Source organism: Salmo salar, chromosome 01 (genome assembly GCF_965601325.2).
Source record: "Salmo salar chromosome 01, fSalSal1, whole genome shotgun sequence".
Classification (NCBI taxonomy): domain Eukaryota; kingdom Metazoa; phylum Chordata; class Actinopteri; order Salmoniformes; family Salmonidae; genus Salmo; species Salmo salar.
In genome coordinates, this window is record NC_138291.1 from 107,940,841 (window position 1) to 107,961,514 (window position 20,674).

General features: G+C 44.1%; 1 protein-coding gene across 2 annotated transcripts in view; it reads right to left on the minus strand.

The window, feature by feature from the left end:
- LOC106594327 (sprouty-related, EVH1 domain-containing protein 2) overlaps positions 1 to 20,674 on the minus strand; it is a 66,734-nt gene that overhangs the window by 17,772 nt on the left and 28,288 nt on the right. For both annotated transcript variants that reach the window (XM_082978752.1, XM_082978751.1), the window contains exons 2-4: positions 1,901 to 2,096; positions 1,297 to 1,465; positions 632 to 696 (exon numbers count right to left, since the gene is read on the minus strand). In XM_082978752.1, coding sequence (XP_082834878.1) covers positions 632 to 696; positions 1,297 to 1,465; positions 1,901 to 2,096 — 430 coding nt within the window. The remainder of the gene's footprint in view (positions 1 to 631; positions 697 to 1,296; positions 1,466 to 1,900; positions 2,097 to 20,674) is intronic.

Here is a 20,674-nt window from a genome sequence, read left to right on the forward strand (position 1 = left end):
ACAGGTCGTGTTTACGGTGAACACGTCATCTCTGACAGTTAAAACATCTAAATGAGACAGGTCGTGTTTACGGTGAACACGTCACCTCTGACAGTTAAAACATCTAAATGAGACAGGTCGTGTTTACGGTGAACACGTCATCTCTGACAGTTAAAACATCTAAATGAGACAGGTCGTGTTTACGGTGAACACGTCATCTCTGACAGTTAAAACATCTAAATGAGACAGGTCGTGTTTACGGTGAACACGTCACCTCTGACAGTTAAAACATCTAAATGAGACAGGTCGTGTTTACGGTGAACACGTCATCTCTGACAGTTAAAACATCTAAATGAGACAGGTCGTGTTTACGGTGAACACGTCATCTCTGACAGTTAAAACATCTAAATGAGACAGGTCGTGTTTACGGTGAACACGTCATCTCTGACAGTTAAAACATCTAAATGAGACAGGTCGTGTTTACGGTGAACACGTCACCTCTGACAGTTAAAACATCTAAATGAGACAGGTCGTGTTTACGGTGAACACGTCATCTCTGACAGTTAAAACATCTAAATGAGACAGGTCGTGTTTACGGGGAACACGTCATCTCTGACAGTTAAAACATCTAAATGAGACAGGTCGTGCTTACGGTGAACACGTCATCGTCGCCCAGTTCAGCCTCATTCTGGAGTGTTGAGGAGGACGTCGTGGAGCCTACGGGGAGCAAAGAGTGGCAAAATGAACTATCTCAGGTTGTGCACTATTTTCAGGTATGGACTTTCCAATCGCATTGTTACACCTTAATTCATAATAATCATTTGACGCATGATTATATTTGTCATATTTCACACATGTACAAATGTATATTAGGGGCGGCAGGTAGCCTAGTGGTTAGAGAGTTGGACTTGTAACCGAAAGGTTGCAAGATCGAATCCCCAAGCTGACAAGGTAAAAATCTGTTATTCTGCCCCTGAACAAGGCAGTTAACCCACTGTTCCTAGGCCGTCATTGTAAATAATATTTTTTTCTTAACTGACTTGCCTGGTTAAATAAAGGTTAAATCAAAAACATTAATATACGTGTGTGAATTGGAGATGTGTCGTTTGCATGTTCCAACTCCCCCTGAGATCTCCTCAGAGATTGGAGTCACGGCCAGAGTCACCATTGTCCAGTACCCCTGGAGCCCAGTACCCCTGGAGCAATTATGGTTAAGTGCCTTGCTCAAGGGCACAACGGCAGATTTTACCATCGTAGCACCTAGCATGCTACTCCTTTAAAAAGGCCCATATAAGACCATTCCAGAGTTTCCCCTACCTTCTGTCATGTCCTCCATGGCTTTCCGTACGCCCCTGTCGAAGGCCCGGGCATCAGCAGGCCTCTGGAACGTCAGGCCACACCTCCTGTCCTCCACCATCCAATGGTGGAAGGTGGGCGTGGCCTTGGTGTACACAAGGTTCTTCCTCAGAGCACACTCCAGGATCACCTGCGTAATCACACAACAGACACGTCATTCAATCAATCAATCAATCAACCAACCTATTAATCAATCATCATGATAATTGGTTAGCAGTGTTGTATTGTAGACCAACTTCAGTCGACACGAGACCAGAACAATGAGTCCAATTTAACACTATATTGTACTGTACTAGTTGTCATAGTGACAGCATGTAGACTACAGAAGACTAGACTATAATGTACTGTACTAGTTGTCATAGTGACAGCATGTTGACTACAGAAGACTTTGTAATAAAACCTATTTTGGACATTTGTGACCCCTTATTGCTATTATGGAGCTGTTAGGTGTGTGTTTGGTGTGTGTTTGGTGTGTGTTTGGTGTGTGTTTGGTGTGTTTGGTGTGTGTTTGTGTGTCTGATGCTCACATGAGTCTCTGTCTTTATTTTTTCTTAGACCTGCCCACCTGTTTGTCCCGTAGCCGTTCTCCATGGATGAGGAAGTGGGAGCGACCCAGGGGGGCGAGCCCCAGCCCCAGCTCGGGGGGCAGGACCCTGCAGACTCCCACCCTGCTCAGAGCCCCCCCGTCCTGGGCCAACCAGCCTCCACTGGAATCATCCCTCACCATCACCACGGCTTTTACACACACGATGTAGCTGTCACTGGAGAGGGAGGGAGAGGGACGATCAACAGCATTATTCATCATCACATTTCCTTGAGGTTAACAATTTTATGCTCCTGGATTCGCACTCTGGTGATGATAGACTGATCGAAGGTGTATTTCACATTGCAGCCGACTCTTAAGGCAAGTTGAGCCTGAGGGATCTAAATCACCTTCCATCAAATACAACTAATCAATAGTACTAGGGTTGTAAATACAACTAATCAATAGTACTAGGGTTGTAAATACAACTAATCAATAGTACTAGGGTTCTAAATACAACTAATCAATAGTACTAGGGATCTAAATACAACTAATCAATAGTACTAGGGTTGTAAATACAACTAATCAATAGTACTAGGGTTCTAAATACAACTAATCAATAGTACTAGGGATCTAAATACAACTAATCAATAGTACTAGGGTTCTAAATACAACTAATCAATAGTACTAGGGTTCTAAATACAACTAATCAATAGTACTAGGGATCTAAATACAACTAATCAATAGTACTAGGGTTCTAAATACAACTAATCAATAGTACTAGGGTTGTAAATACAACTAATCAATAGTACTAGGGTTGTAAATACAACTAATCAATAGTACTAGGGTTGTAAATACAACTAATCAATAGTACTAGGGTTCTAAATACAACTAATCAATAGTACTAGGGATCTAAATACAACTAATCAATAGTACTAGGGTTCTAAATACAACTAATCAATAGTACTAGGGTTCTAAATACAACTAATCAATAGTACTAGGGTTGTAAATACAACTAATCAATAGTACTAGGGTTCTAAATACAACTAATCAATAGTACTAGGGTTGTAAATACAACTAATCAATAGTACTAGGGTTGTAAATACAACTAATCAATAGTACTAGGGTTGTAAATACAACTAATCAATAGTACTAGGGTTCTAAATACAACTAATCAATAGTACTAGGGTTCTAAATACAACTAATCAATAGTACTAGGGTTGTAAATACAACTAATCAATAGTACTAGGGTTCTAAATACAACTATTCAATAGTACTAGGGTTCTAAATACAACTAATCAATAGTACTAGGGATCTAAATACAACTAATCAATAGTACTAGGGTTCTAAATACAACTAATCAATAGTACTAGGGATCCAAATACAACTAATCAATAGTACTAGGGTTCTAAATACAACTAATCAATAGTACTAGGGTTGTAAATACAACTAATCAATAGTACTAGGGTTGTAAATACAACTAATCAATAGTACTAGGGTTCTAAATACAACTAATCAATAGTACTAGGGTTGTAAATACAACTAATCAATAGTACTAGGGTTGTAAATACAACTAATCAATAGTACTAGGGATCTAAATACAACTAATAAATAGTACTAGGGTTGTAAATACAACTAATCAATAGTACTAGGGTTCTAAATACAACTAATCAATAGTACTAGGGTTCTAAATACAACTAATCAATAGTACTAGGGTTCTAAATACAACTAATCAATAGTACTAGGGTTGTAAATACAACTAATCAATAGTACTAGGGTTCTAAATACAACTAATCAATAGTACTAGTATATCAGTCTGTCAGTCAGGATTCACCCACACATCACAGTTTGATACACTCCAACACGGACACTGACTTCTCAAGTGAGATATTGCTGCCTGAGAAACATCCCCATAATATTCAGTAACGCACAAAATGCATGAGAGAGAGAGACGGACTTCACTGACAGAGAGAGACTTCATTGGGAGAAAGAGAGAGAGAGACTTCATTGAGAGAAAGAGAGAGAGAGACTTCATTGAGAATGAGAGACTTCATTGAGAGGGAGAAAGAGACTTCATTGATATATATATATATATACTTCATTGAGAGAGAGAGAGACTTCATTTAGAGAGAAAGAGACTTCATTGAGAGAAAGAGAGATAGAGACTTCATTGAGAATGAGAGACTTCATTGAGAGGGATAAAGAGATTTCATTGATATATATATATATACTTCATTGAGAGAGAGAGAGACTTCATTTAGAGAGAAAGAGACTTCATTGAGAGAAAGAGACTTCATTGAGAGAAAGAGACTTAATTGAGAGAAAGAGACTTAATTGAGAGAAAGAGACTTCATTGAGAGAAAGAGACTTCATTGAGAGAAAGAGACTTAATTGAGAGAAAGAGACTTAATTGAGAGAAAGAGACTTCATTGAGAGAAAGAGACTTAATTGAGAGAAAGAGACTTAATTGAGAGAAAGAGACTTCATTGAGATAGACTTCATTGAGAGAGAGAGACTTCATTGAGATAGACTTCATTGAGAGAGAGAGATATAGACTTCATTGAGAGAGAGAGATAGACTTCATTGAGAGAGAGAGAGAGAGAGAGAGAGAGAGATAGACTTCATTTAGAGAGAAAGAGAGACTTAATTGAGAGAGAAAGAGACTTTATTGAGAGAAAGAGAGACTTCATTGAGCGAGATAGACTTCATTGATAAACAGAGAGACTTCATTGAGAGATAGAGACTTCATTGAGAGAGAGATAGACTTCATTACGAAAGAGAGAGACTTCATTGAGAGAGAGACTTCATTGAGAAAGAGACTTCATTGAGAGAAAGAGAGAGAGACTCCATTGAGAGAGAGATAGACTTCATTGAGAGAAAGAGAGAGACTTCATTGAGAGAGAGACTTCATTGAGAAAGAGACGTCATTGAGAGAAAGAGAGAGACTCCGTTGAGATAGAGAGAAAGAGACTTCATTGAGAGAAAGAGAGAGACTTCATTGAGATAGAGAGAGAAAGAGACTCCATTGAGAGAGAGATAGACTTAATTGAGAGAAAGAGACTTCATTGAGATAGAGAGATAGACTTCATTAACACTTGACCATTAACTTCCCAACCTCAGCCTCCTCTGGAACTGTTTGTCTCATATAATGATCTCTGAACCAGGGATTGGAAGGGACACACACAGGTGGCTAAACTTGTTCACCAGCTCCTACACACACACACTCACACACTACCAGAGCAAGAGACAGACAGACAGAGACAGACAAACAGAGACAGACAAACAAAGACAGACAAACCGAGACAGACAAAGAGACAGACAAACAAAGACAGACAAACAGAGACAGACAAACAGAGACAGACAAACAGAGACAGACAAACAGAGACAGACAAACAGAGACAGAAACAGACAGACAGACAGACAGACAGACAGACAGACAGACAGACAGACAGACAGACAGACAGACAGACAGACAGACAGACAGACAGACAGACAGACAGACAGACAGACAGACAGACAGACAGACAGTGTTACGTCCAGCTTTGTGGTCAATGTGACCATGCAGGCAGCTCTGCTCCAATACTGTCTGCTTTTCTAGGAGAGCTCAGAATCCACAGACATACATCCCACTAGTAGGTTGGATTGAGTCTGCCTGTCACACACACACACACACACACACACACACACACACACACACACACACACACACACACACACACACACACACACACACACACACACACACACACACACACACACACACACACACACACACACACACACACACTGCATGAGTCATCAGCAGACAGCTTCTCTGCCTTCAGTCTGCATACAGCCACCAGACTACTGTAAATATATGACAGGCGTATGTATTTTTGTTGAAACTGGCCAAAGACAAACATGGAGAGGAACTCTCATCCATAATGACATAAGACTGTCTAGCTGGTCTGTCTCACTCTGATGATGATAGACTGTAGACCTGGTATGAACAGAGAGGAACTCTCATCCATAATGACATAAGACTGTCAGGCTGGTCTGTCTCACTCTGATGATGATAGACTGTAGACCTGGTATGAACAGAGAGGAACTCTCATCCATAATGACATAAGACTGTCTAGCTGGTCTGTCTCACTTTGATGATGATAGACTGTAGACCTGGTATGAACAGAGAGGAACTCTCATCCATAATGACATAAGACTGTCTAGCTGGTCTGTCTCACTCTGATGATGATAGACTGTAGACCTGGTATGAACAGAGAGGAACTCATATGAGGGGGTAGTAACATATCCACACTGTGACAACAGCTGGGTGAAACACAGCAGACAGACAGACAGACAAACCCTATAATCTGAGGTCAGGCCACAACACAGACCTACTGCACCGGGCAAGGGAGGGGTGTGCACATAAACACATACCATAACCACACACTGGAGAGAGAGCGCACGCACACACACACACACACACACACACACACACACACACACACACACACACACACACACACACACACACACACACACACACACACACACACACACACACACACACACACACACACACACACACACAGGACAGCTACGAACTTCTGCCTATCCTGTCTTCTTCCAAACCCTCGTCGTGGTCACACCCCATCAAACACACAGGACATTAAAAGAGAGAGACATATAGTCTGTCTGTCTGAGTGGCATCCATCCTTCCACCACTCCTTCCTAGCAGACTGTATGATGGGATTCTAATCTGTTACCAGGGTCAGCTTCAGGCAGACTGTATGATGTGATTCTAATCTGTTACCAGGGCCTGCTTCAGGTAGACTGTATGATGGGATTCTAATCTGTTACCAAGGCCTGCTTCAGGTAGACTGTATGATGGGATTCTAATCTGTTACCAGGGCCTGCTTCAGGTAGACTGTATGATGGGATTCTAATCTGTTACCAAGGCCTGCTTCAGGTAGACTGTATGATGGGATTCTAATCTGTTACCAGGGCCTGCTTCAGGTAGACTGTATGATGGGATTCTAATCTGTTACCAAGGCCTGCTTCAGGTAGACTGTATGATGGGATTCTAATCTGTTACCTTGGCCTGCTTCAGGCAGACTGTATGATGGGATTCTAATCTGTTACCAGGGCCTGCTTCAGGTAGACTGTATAATGGGATTCTAATCTGTTACCTAGGCCTGCTTCAGGTAGACTGTATGATGGGATTCTAATCTGTTACCAGGGCCTGCTTCAGGTAAACTGTATGATGGGATTCTAATCTGTTACCTGGGCCTGCTTCAGGTAGACTGTATGATGGGATTCTAATCTGTTACCAAGGCCTGCTTCAGGTAGACTGAATGATGGGATTCTAATCTGTTACCAGGGCCTGCTTCAGGTAGACTGTATGATGGGATTCTAATCTGTTACCAGGGCCTGCTTCAAGTAGACTGTTTGATGGGATTCTAATCTGTTACCAGGGCCTGCTTCAGGTAGACTGTATGATGGGATTCTAATCTGTTACCAAGGCCTGCTTCAGGTAGACTGTATGATGGGATTCTAATCTGTTACCAGGGCCTGCTTCAGGTAGACTGTATGATGGGATTCTAATCTGTTACCTGTACCTGCTTCAGGTAGACTGTATGATGGGATTCTAATCTGTTACCAAGGCCTGCTACAGGTAGACTGTGTGTGATGGGATTCTAATCTGTTACCAGGGCCTGCTTTAGGTAGACTGTGTGATGGGATTCTAATCTGTTACCACAGCTTCAGGTAGACTGTATGATGGGATTCTAATCTGTTACCAGGGCTTGCCTCAGGTAGACTGTATGATGGTATTCTAATCTGTTAACAAGGCCTGCTTCAGGTAGACTGAATGATGGGATTCTAATCTGTTACCAGGGCCTGCTTCAGGTAGACTGTATGATGGGATTCTAATCTGTTACCAAGGCCTGCTTCAGGTAGACTGTATGATGGGATTCTAATCTGTTACCTAGGCCTGCTTCAGGCAGACTGTATGATGGGATTCTAATCTGTTACCAAGGCCTGCTTCAGGTAGACTGTGTGTGATGGGATTCTAATCTGTTACCAGGGCCTGCTTCAGGTAGACTGTGTGATGGGATTCTAATCTGTTACCAGGGCCTGCTTCAGGTAGACTGTATGATGGGATTCTAATCTGTTACCAAGGCCTGCTTCAGGTAGACTGTATGATGGGATTCTAATCTGTTACCAGGGCCTGCTTCAGGTAGACTGTATGATGGGATTCTAATCTGTTACCAGGGCCTGCTTCAGGTAGACTGTATGATGGGAATCTAATCTGTTACCTAGGCCTGCTTCAGGTAGACTGTATGATGGGATTCTAATCTGTTACCAAGGCCTGCTTCAGGTAGACTGTGTGTGATGGGATTCTAATCTGTTACCAAGGCCTGCTTCAGGTAGACTGTATGATGGGATTCTAATCTGTTACCAGGGCCTGCTTCAGGTAGACTGTGTGATGGGATTCTAATCTGTTACCTGGGCCTGCTTCAGGTAGACTGTGTGTGATGGGATTCTAATCTGTTACCAGGGCCTGCTTCAGGTAGACTGTGTGATGGGATTCTAATCTGTTACCAGGGCCTGCTTCAGGTAGACTGTGTGATGGATTCTAATCTGTTACCTGGGCCTGCTTCAGGTAGACTGTATGATGGGATTCTAATCTGTTACCTGGGCCTGCTTCAGGTAGACTGTATGATGGGATTCTAATCTGTTACCTGGGCCTGCTTCAGGTAGACTGTATGATGGGATTCTAATCTGTTACCAGGGTCTGCTTCAGGTAGACTGTATAATGGGATTCTAATCTGTTACCAAGGCCTGCTTCAGGTAGACTGTATGATGGGATTCTAATCTGTTACCAGGGCCTGCTTCAGGTAGACTGAATGATGGGATTCTAATCTGTTACCAAGGCCTGCTTCAGGTAGACTGTGTGTGATGGGATTCTAATCTGTTACCAGGGCCTGCTTCAGGTAGACTGTATGATGGGATTCTAATCTGTTACCAGGGCCTGCTTCAAGTAGACTGTTTGATGGGATTCTAATCTGTTACCAGGGCCTGCTTAAGGTAGACTGTATGATGGGATTATAATCTGTTACCAAGGCCTGCTTCAGGTAGACTGTATGATGGGATTCTAATCTGTTACCAGGGCCTGCTTCAGGTAGACTGTATGATGGGATTCTAATCTGTTACCTGTGCCTGCTTCAGGTAGACTGTATGATGGGATTCTAATCTGTTACCAAGGCCTGCTACAGGTAGACTTTGTGTGATGGGATTCTAATCTGTTACCAGGGCCTGCTTCAGGTAGACTGTGTGATGGGATTCTAATCTGTTACCAGGGCCTGCTTCAGGTAGACTGTATGATGGGATTCTAATCTGTTACCAGGGCCTGCTTCATGTAGACTGTATGATGGTATTCTAATCTGTTAACAAGGCCTGCTTCAGGTAGACTGTATGATGGGATTCTAATCTGTTACCAGGGCCTGCTTCAGGTAGACTGTATGATGGGAATCTAATCTGTTACCTAGGCCTGCTTCAGGTAGACTGTATGATGGGATTCTAATCTGTTACCAAGGCCTGCTTCAGGTAGACTGTGTGTGATGGGATTCTAATCTGTTACCAAGGCCTGCTTCAGGTAGACTGTATGATGGGATTCTAATCTGTTACCAGGGCCTGCTTCAGGTAGACTGTGTGATGGGATTCTAATCTGTTACCTGGGCCTGCTTCAGGTAGACTGTGTGTGATGGGATTCTAATCTGTTACCAGGGCCTGCTTCAGGTAGACTGTGTGATGGGATTCTAATCTGTTACCAGGGCCTGCTTCAGGTAGACTGTGTGATGGGATTCTAATCTGTTACCTGGGCCTGCTTCGGGTAGACCGTATGATGGGATTCTAATCTGTTACCTGGGCCTGCTTCAGGTAGACTGTATGATGGGATTCTAATCTGTTACCTGGGCCTGCTTCAGGTAGACTGTATGATGGGATTCTAATCTGTTACCAAGGCCTGCTTCAGGTAGACTGAATGATGGGATTCTAATCTGTTACCAAGGCCTGCTTCAGGTAGACTGTGTGTGATGGGATTCTAATCTGTTACCAGGGCCTGCTTCAGGTAGACTGTATGATGGGATTCTAATCTGTTACCAGGGCCTGCTTCAAGTAGACTGTTTGATGGGATTCTAATCTGTTACCAGGGCCTGCTTAAGGTAGACTGTATGATGGGATTATAATCTGTTACCAAGGCCTGCTTCAGGTAGACTGTATGATGGGATTCTAATCTGTTACCAGGGCCTGCTTCAGGTAGACTGTATGATGGGATTCTAATCTGTTACCAGGGCCTGCTTCAGGTAGACTGTATGATGGGATTCTAATCTGTTACCTGTGCCTGCTTCAGGTAGACTGTATGATGGGATTCTAATCTGTTACCAAGGCCTGCTACAGGTAGACTGTGTGTGATGGGATTCTAATCTGTTACCAGGGCCTGCTTCAGGTAGACTGTGTGATGGGATTCTAATCTGTTACCAGGGCCTGCTTCAGGTAGACAGTATGATGGGATTCTAATCTGTTACCAGGGCCTGCTTCAGGTAGACTGTATGATGGTATTCTAATCTGTTAACAAGGCCTGCTTCAGGTAGACTGAATGATGGGATTCTAATCTGTTACCAGGGCCTGCTTCAGGTAGACTGTATGATGGGATTCTAATCTGTTACCAAGGCCTGCTTCAGGTAGACTGTATGATGGTATTCTAATCTGTTACCAAGGCCTGCTTCAGGTAGACTGTATGATGGGATTCTAATATGTTACCAAGGCCTGCTTCAGGTAGACTGTATGATGGGATTCTAATCTGTTACCTAGGCCTGCATCAGGTAGACTGTATGATGGGATTCTAATCTGTTACCAATGCCTGCTTCAGGTAGACTGTATAATAGAATTCTAATCTGTTACCTAGGCCTGCTTCAGGTAGACTGTATGATGGGATTCTAATCTGTTTCCAGGTCCTGCTTCAGGTAGACTGTATGATGGGATTCTAATCTGTTACCTGGGCCTGCTTCAGGTAGACTGTATGATGGGATTCTAATCTGTTACCAAGGCCTGCTTCAGGTAGACTGTTTGATGGGATTCTAATCTGTTACCAAGGCCTGCTTCAGGTAGACTGTGTGTGATGGGATTCTAATCTGTTACCAGGGCCTGCTTCAGGTAGACTGTGTGATGGGATTCTAATCTGTTACCAGGGCCTGCTTCAGGTAGACTGTATGATGGGATTCTAATCTGTTACTAGGGCCTGCTTCAGGTAGACTGTATGATGGGATTCTAATCTGTTACCAGGGCCTGCTTCAGGTAGACTGAATGATGGGATTCTAATCTGTTACCAGGGCCTGCTTCAGGTAGACTGTATGATGGGATTCTAATCTGTTACCAATGCCTGCTTCAGGTAGACTGTATAATAGAATTCTAATCTGTTACCTAGGCCTGCTTCAGGTAGACTGTATGATGGGATTCTAATCTGTTTCCAGGTCCTGCTTCAGGTAGACTGTATGATGGGATTCTAATCTGTTACCAGGGCCTGCTTCAGGTAGACTGTGTGATGGGATTCTAATCTGTTACCTGGGCCTGCTTCGGGTAGACCGTATGATGGGATTCTAATCTGTTACCTGGGCCTGCTTCAGGTAGACTGTATGATGGGATTCTAATCTGTTACCTGGGCCTGCTTCAGGTAGACTGTATGATGGGATTCTAATCTGTTACCAAGGCCTGCTTCAGGTAGACTGAATGATGGGATTCTAATCTGTTACCAAGGCCTGCTTCAGGTAGACTGTGTGTGATGGGATTCTAATCTGTTACCAGGGCCTGCTTCAGGTAGACTGTATGATGGGATTCTAATCTGTTACCAGGGCCTGCTTCAAGTAGACTGTTTGATGGGATTCTAATCTGTTACCAGGGCCTGCTTAAGGTAGACTGTATGATGGGATTATAATCTGTTACCAAGGCCTGCTTCAGGTAGACTGTATGATGGGATTCTAATCTGTTACCAGGGCCTGCTTCAGGTAGACTGTATGATGGGATTCTAATCTGTTACCAGGGCCTGCTTCAGGTAGACTGTATGATGGGATTCTAATCTGTTACCTGTGCCTGCTTCAGGTAGACTGTATGATGGGATTCTAATGTGTTACCAAGGCCTGCTACAGGTAGACTGTGTGTGATGGGATTCTAATCTGTTACCAGGGCCTGCTTCAGGTAGACTGTGTGATGGGATTCTAATCTGTTACCAGGGCCTGCTTCAGGTAGACAGTATGATGGGATTCTAAACTGTTACCAGGGCCTGCTTCAGGTAGACTGTATGATGGTATTCTAATCTGTTAACAAGGCCTGCTTCAGGTAGACTGAATGATGGGATTCTAATCTGTTACCAGGGCCTGCTTCAGGTAGACTGTATGATGGGATTCTAATCTGTTACCAAGGCCTGCTTCAGGTAGACTGTATGATGGGATTCTAATCTGTTACCTAGGCATGCTTCAGGCAGACTGTGTGATGGGATTCTAATATGTTACCAGGGCCTGCTTCAGGTAGACTGTATGATGGGATTCTAATGTGTTACCAGGGACTGCTTCAGGTAGACTGTATGATGGTATTCTAATCTGTTACCAAGGCCTGCTTCAGGTAGACTGTATGATGGGATTCTAATATGTTACCAAGGCCTGCTTCAGGTAGACTGTATGATGGGATTCTAATCTGTTACCTAGGCCTGCATCAGGTAGACTGTATGATGGGATTCTAATCTGTTACCAATGCCTGCTTCAGGTAGACTGTATAATAGAATTCTAATCTGTTACCTAGGCCTGCTTCAGGTAGACTGTATGATGGGATTCTAATCTGTTTCCAGGTCCTGCTTCAGGTAGACTGTATGATGGGATTCTAATCTGTTACCTGGGCCTGCTTCAGGTAGACTGTATGATGGGATTCTAATCTGTTACCAAGGCCTGCTTCAGGTAGACTGTTTGATGGGATTCTAATCTGTTACCAAGGCCTGCTTCAGGTAGACTGTGTGTGATGGGATTCTAATCTGTTACCAGGGCCTGCTTCAGGTAGACTGTGTGATGGGATTCTAATCTGTTACCAGGGCCTGCTTCAGGTAGACTGTATGATGGGATTCTAATCTGTTACTAGGGCCTGCTTCAGGTAGACTGTATGATGGGATTCTAATCTGTTACCAGGGCCTGCTTCAGGTAGACTGAATGATGGGATTCTAATCTGTTACCAGGGCCTGCTTCAGTTAGACTGTATGATGGGATTCTAATCTGTTACCAGGGCCTGCTTCAGGTAGACTGTATAATGGGATTCTAATCTGTTACCAAGGCCTGCTTCAGGTAGACTGTATGATGGGATTCTAATCTGTTACCAGGGCCTGCTTCAGGTAGACTGTATGATGGGATTCTAATCTGTTACCTGGGCCTGCTTCAGGTAGACTGTATGATGGGATTCTAATCTGTTACCAAGGCCTGCTTCAGGTAGACTGAATGATGGGATTCTAATCTGTTACCAAGGCCTGCTTCAGGTAGACTGTGTGTGATGGGATTCTAATCTGTTACCAGGGCCTGCTTCAGGTAGACTGTATGATGGGATTCTAATCTGTTACCAGGGCCTGCTTCAAGTAGACTGTTTGATGGGATTCTAATCTGTTACCAGGGCCTGCTTAAAGTAGACTGTATGATGGGATTATAATCTGTTACCAAGGCCTGCTTCAGGTAGACTGTATGATGGGATTCTAATCTGTTACCAGGGCCTGCTTCAGGTAGACTGTATGATGGGATTCTAATCTGTTACCTGTGCCTGCTTCAGGTAGACTGTATGATGGGATTCTAATCTGTTACCAAGGCCTGCTACAGGTAGACTGTGTGTGATGGGATTCTAATCTGTTACCAGGGCCTGCTTCAGGTAGACTGTGTGATGGGATTCTAATCTGTTACCAGGGCCTGCTTCAGGTAGACTGTATGATGGGATTCTAATCTGTTACCAGGGCCTGCTTCAGGTAGACTGTATGATGGTATTCTAATCTGTTAACAAGGCCTGCTTCAGGTAGACTGAATGATGGGATTCTAATCTGTTACCAGGGCCTGCTTCAGGTAGACTGTATGATGGGATTCTAATCTGTTACCAAGGCCTGCTTCAGGTAGACTGTATGATGGGATTCTAATCTGTTACCTAGGCATGCTTCAGGCAGACTGTGTGATGGGATTCTAATCTGTTACCAGGGCCTGCTTCAGGTAGACTGTATGATGGGATTCTAATCTGTTACCAGGGCCTGCTTCAAGTAGACTGTTTGATGGGATTCTAATCTGTTACCAGGGCCTGCTTCAGGTAGACTGTGTGATGGATTCTAATCTGTTACCTGGGCCTGCTTCAGGTAGACTGTATGATGGGATTCAAATCTGTTACCTGGGCCTGCTTCTATTAGACCGTATGATGGGATTCTAATCTGTTACCTGGGCCTGCTTCAGGTAGACTGTATGATGGGATTCTAATCTGTTACCTGGGCCTGCTTCAGTTAGACTGTATGATGGGATTCTAATCTGTTACCAGGGCCTGCTTCAGGTAGACTGTATAATGGGATTCTAATCTGTTACCAAGGCCTGCTTCAGGTAGACTGTATGATGGGATTCTAATCTGTTACCAGGGCCTGCTTCAGGTAGACTGTATGATGGGATTCTAATCTGTTACCTGGGCCTGCTTCAGGTAGACTGTATGATGGGATTCTAATCTGTTACCAAGGCCTGCTTCAGGTAGACTGAATGATGGGATTCTAATCTGTTACCAAGGCCTGCTTCAGGTAGACTGTGTGTGATGGGATTCTAATCTGTTACCAGGGCCTGCTTCAGGTAGACTGTATGATGGGATTCTAATCTGTTACCAGGGCCTGCTTCAAGTAGACTGTTTGATGGGATTCTAATCTGTTACCAGGGCCTGCTTAAAGTAGACTGTATGATGGGATTATAATCTGTTACCAAGGCCTGCTTCAGGTAGACTGTATGATGGGATTCTAATCTGTTACCAGGGCCTGCTTCAGGTAGACTGTATGATGGGATTCTAATCTGTTACCTGTGCCTGCTTCAGGTAGACTGTATGATGGGATTCTAATCTGTTACCAAGGCCTGCTACAGGTAGACTGTGTGTGATGGGATTCTAATCTGTTACCAGGGCCTGCTTCAGGTAGACTGTGTGATGGGATTCTAATCTGTTACCAGGGCCTGCTTCAGGTAGACAGTATGATGGGATTCTAATCTGTTACCAGGGCCTGCTTCAGGTAGACTGTATGATGGTATTCTAATCTGTTAACAAGGCCTGCTTCAGGTAGACTGAATGATGGGATTCTAATCTGTTACCAGGGCCTGCTTCAGGTAGACTGTATGATGGGATTCTAATCTGTTACCAAGGCCTGCTTCAGGTAGACTGTATGATGGGATTCTAATCTGTTACCTAGGCATGCTTCAGGCAGACTGTGTGATGGGATTCTAATCTGTTACCAGGGCCTGCTTCAGGTAGACTGTATGATGGGATTCTAATCTGTTACCAGGGCTTGCTTCAAGTAGACTGTTTGATGGGATTCTAATCTGTTACCAGGGCCTGCTTAAGGTAGACTGTATGATGGGATTATAATCTGTTACCAAGGCCTGCTTCAGGTAGACTGTATGATGGGATTCTAATCTGTTACCAGGGCCTGCTTCAGGTAGACTGTATGATGGGATTCTAATCTGTTACCTGTGCGTGCTTCAGGTAGACTGTATGATGGGATTCTAATCTGTTACCAAGGCCTGCTACAGGTAGACTGTGTGTGATGGGATTCTAATCTGTTACCAGGGCCTGCTTCAGGTAGACTGTGTGATGGGATTCTAATCTGTTACCAGGTCCTGCTTCAGGTAGACAGTATGATGGGATTCTAATCTGTTACCAGGGCCTGCTTCAGGTAGACTGTATGATGGTATTCTAATCTGTTAACAAGGCCTGCTTCAGGTAGACTGAATGATGGGATTCTAATCTGTTACCAGGGCCTGCTTCAGGTAGACTGTATGATGGGATTCTAATCTGTTACCAAGGCCTGCTTCAGGTAGACTGTATGATGGGATTCTAATCTGTTACCTAGGCATGCTTCAGGCAGACTGTGTGATGGGATTCTAATATGTTACCAGGGCCTGCTTCAGGTAGACTGTATGATGGGATTCTAATCTGTTACCAGGGACTGCTTCAGGTAGACTGTATGATGGTATTCTAATCTGTTACCAAGGCCTGCTTCAGGTAGACTGTATGATGGGATTCTAATCTGTTACCAAGGCCTGCTTCAGGTAGACTGTATGATGGGATTCTAATCTGTTACCTAGGCCTGCTTCAGGTAGACTGTATGATGGGATTCTAATCTGTTACCAATGCCTGCTTCAGGTAGACTGTATAATAGAATTTTAATCTGTTACCTAGGCCTGCTTCAGGTAGACTGTATGATGGGATTCTAATCTGTTTCCAGGTCCTGCTTCAGGTAGACTGTATGATGGGATTCTAATCTGTTACCTGGGCCTGTTCAGGTAGACTGTATGATGGGATTCTAATCTGTTACCAAGGCCTGCTTCAGGTAGACTGTTTGATGGGATTCTAATCTGTTACCAAGGCCTGCTTCAGGTAGACTGTGTGTGATGGGATTCTAATCTGTTACCAGGGCCTGCTTCAGGTAGACTGTGTGATGGGATTCTAATCTGTTACCAGGGCCTGCTTCAGGTAGACTGTATGATGGGATTCTAATCTGTTACTAGGGCCTGCTTCAGGTAGACTGTATGATGGGATTCTAATCTGTTACCAGGGCCTGCTTCAGGTAGACTGAATGATGGGATTCTAATCTGTTACCAGGGCCTGCTTCAGGTAGACTGTATGATGGGATTCTAATCTGTTACCAATGCCTGCTTCAGGTAGACTGTATAATAGAATTCTAATCTGTTACCTAGGCCTGCTTCAGGTAGACTGTATGATGGGATTCTAATCTGTTTCCAGGTCCTGCTTCAGGTAGACTGTATGATGGGATTCTAATCTGTTACCTGGGCCTGATTCAGGTAGACTGTATGATGGGATTCTAATCTGTTACCAAGGCCTGCTTCAGGTAGACTGTTTGATGGGATTCTAATCTGTTACCAAGGCCTGCTTCAGGTAGACTGTGTGTGATGGGATTCTAATCTGTTACCAGGGCCTGCTTTAGGTAGACTGTGTGATGGGATTCTAATCTGTTACCAGGGCCTGCTTCAGGTAGACTGTATGATGGGATTCTAATCTGTTACCAGGGCCTGCCTCAGGTAGACTGTATGATGGTATTCTAATCTGTTAACAAGGCCTGCTTCAGGTAGACTGAATGATGGGATTCTAATCTGTTACCAGGGCCTGCTTCAGGTAGACTGTATGATGGGATTCTAATCTGTTACCAAGGCCTGCTTCAGGTAGACTGTATGATGGGATTCTAATCTGTTACCTAGGCCTGCTTCAGGCAGACTGTATGATGGGATTCTAATCTGTTACCAAGGCCTGCTTCAGGTAGACTGTGTGTGATGGGATTCTAATCTGTTACCAGGGCCTGCTTCAGGTAGACTGTGTGATGGGATTCTAATCTGTTACCAGGGCGTGCTCCAGGTAGACTGTATGATTGGATTCTAATCTGTTACCAAGGCCTGCTTCAGGTAGACTGTATGATGGGATTCTAATCTGTTACCAGGGCCTGCTTCAGGTAGACTGTATGATGGGATTCAAATCTGTTACCAGGGCCTGCTTCAGGTAGACTGTATGATGGGAATCTAATCTGTTACCTAGGCCTGCTTCAGGTAGACTGTATGATGGGATTCTAATCTGTTACCAAGGCCTGCTTCAGGTAGACTGTGTGTGATGGGATTCTAATCTGTTACCAGGGCCTGCTTCAGGTAGACTGTGTGATGGGATTCTAATCTGTTACCTGGGCCTGCTTCAGGTAGACTGTGTGTGATGGGATTCTAATCTGTTACCTGGGCCTGCTTCTATTAGACCGTATGATGGGATTCTAATCTGTTACCTGGGCCTGCTTCAGGTAGCCTGTATGATGGGATTCTAATCTGTTACCTGGGCCTGCTTCAGTTAGACTGTATGATGGGATTCTAATCTGTTACCAGGGCCTGCTTCAGGTAGACTGTATAATGGGATTCTAATCTGTTACCAAGGCCTGCTTCAGGTAGACTGTATGATGGGATTCTAATCTGTTACCAGGGCCTGCTTCAGGTAGACTGTATGATGGGATTCTAATCTGTTACCTGGGCCTGCTTCAGGTAGACTGTATGATGGGATTCTAATCTGTTACCAAGGCCTGCTTCAGGTAGACTGAATGATGGGATTCTAATCTGTTACCAAGGCCTGCTTCAGGTAGACTGTGTGTGATGGGATTCTAATCTGTTACCAGGGCCTGCTTCAGGTAGACTGTATGATGGGATTCTAATCTGTTACCAGGGCCTGCTTCAAGTAGACTGTTTGATGGGATTCTAATCTGTTACCAGGGCCTGCTTAAAGTAGACTGTATGATGGGATTATAATCTGTTACCAAGGCCTGCTTCAGGTAGACTGTATGATGGGATTCTAATCTGTTACCAGGGCCTGCTTCAGGTAGACTGTATGATGGGATTCTAATCTGTTACCTATGCCTGCTTCAGGTAGACTGTATGATGGGATTCTAATCTGTTACCAAGGCCTGCTACAGGTAGACTGTGTGTGATGGGATTCTAATCTGTTACCAGGGCCTGCTTCAGGTAGACTGTGTGATGGGATTCTAATCTGTTACCAGGGCCTGCTTCAGGTAGACTGTATGATGGGATTCTAATCTGTTACCTAGGCCTGCTTCAGGTAGACTGTATGATGGGATTCTAATCTGTTACCAAGGCCTGCTTCAGGTAGACTGTGTGTGATGGGATTCTAATCTGTTACCAGGGCCTGCTTCAGGTAGACTGTGTGATGGGATTCTAATCTGTTACCTGGGCCTGCTTCAGGTAGACTGTGTGTGATGGGATTCTAATCTGTTACCAGGGCCTGCTTCAGGTAGACTGTGTGATGGGATTCTAATCTGTTACCAGGGCCTGCTTCAGGTAGACTGTGTGATGGATTCTAATCTGTTACCTGGGCCTGAATCAGGTAGACTGTATGATGGGATTCTAATCTGTTACCTGGGCCTGCTTCTATTAGACCGTATGATGGGATTCTAATCTGTTACCTGGGCCTGCTTCAGGTAGCCTGTATGATGGGATTCTAATCTGTTACCTGGGCCTGCTTCAGTTAGACTGTATGATGGGATTCTAATCTGTTACCAGGGCCTGCTTCAGGTAGACTGTATAATGGGATTCTAATCTGTTACCAAGGCCTGCTTCAGGTAGACTGTATGATGGGATTCTAATCTGTTACCAGGGCCTGCTTCAGGTAGACTGTATGATGGGATTCTAATCTGTTACCTGGGCCTGCTTCAGGTAGACTGTATGATGGGATTCTAATCTGTTACCAAGGCCTGCTTCAGGTAGACTGAATGATGGGATTCTAATCTGTTACCAAGGCCTGCTTCAGGTAGACTGTGTGTGATGGGATTCTAATCTGTTACCAGGGCCTGCTTCAGGTAGACTGTATGATGGGATTCTAATCTGTTACCAGGGCCTGCTTCAAGTAGACTGTTTGATGGGATTCTAATCTGTTACCAGGGCCTGCTTAAAGTAGACTGTATGATGGGATTATAATCTGTTACCAAGGCCTGCTTCAGGTAGACTGTATGATGGGATTCTAATCTGTTACCAGGGCCTGCTTCAGGTAGACTGTATGATGGGATTCTAATCTGTTACCTGTGCCTGCTTCAGGTAGACTGTATGATGGGATTCTAATCTGTTACCAAGGCCTGCTACAGGTAGACTGTGTGTGATGGGATTCTAATCTGTTACCAGGGCCTGCTTCAGGTAGACTGTGTGATGGCATTCTAATCTGTTACCAGGGCCTGCTTCAGGTAGACTGTATGATGGGATTCTAATCTGTTACCAGGGCCTGCTTCAGGTAGACTGTATGATGGTATTCTAATCTGTTAACAAGGCCTGCTTCAGGTAGACTGAATGATGGGATTCTAATCTGTTACCAGGGCCTGCTTCAGGTAGACTGTATGATGGGATTCTAATCTGTTACCAAGGCCTGCTTCAGGTAGACTGTATGATGGGATTCTAATCTGTTACCTAGGCATGCTTCAGGCAGACTGTGTGATGGGATTCTAATCTGTTACCAGGGCCTGCTTCAGGTAGACTGTATGATGGGATTCTAATCTGTTACCAGGGACTGCTTCAGGTAGACTGTATGTTGGTATTCTAATCTGTTACCAAGGCCTGCTTCAGGTAGACTGTATGATGGGATTCTAATCTGTTACCAAGGCCTGCTTCAGGTAGACTGTATGATGGGATTCTAATCTGTTACCTAGGCCTGCTTCAGGTAGACTGTATGATGGGATTCTAATCTGTTACAAATGCCTGCTTCAGGTAGACTGTATAATAGAATTCTAATCTGTTACCTAGGCATGCTTCAGGTAGACTGTATGATGGGATTCTAATCTGTTTCCAGGTCCTGCTTCAGGTAGACTGTATGATGGGATTCTAATCTGTTACCTGGGCCTGCTTCAGGTAGACTGTATGATGGGATTCTAATCTGTTACCAAGGCCTGCTTCAGGTAGACTGTTTGATGGGATTCTAATCTGTTACCAAGGCCTGCTTCAGGTAGACTGTGTGTGATGGGATTCTAATCTGTTACCAGGGCCTGCT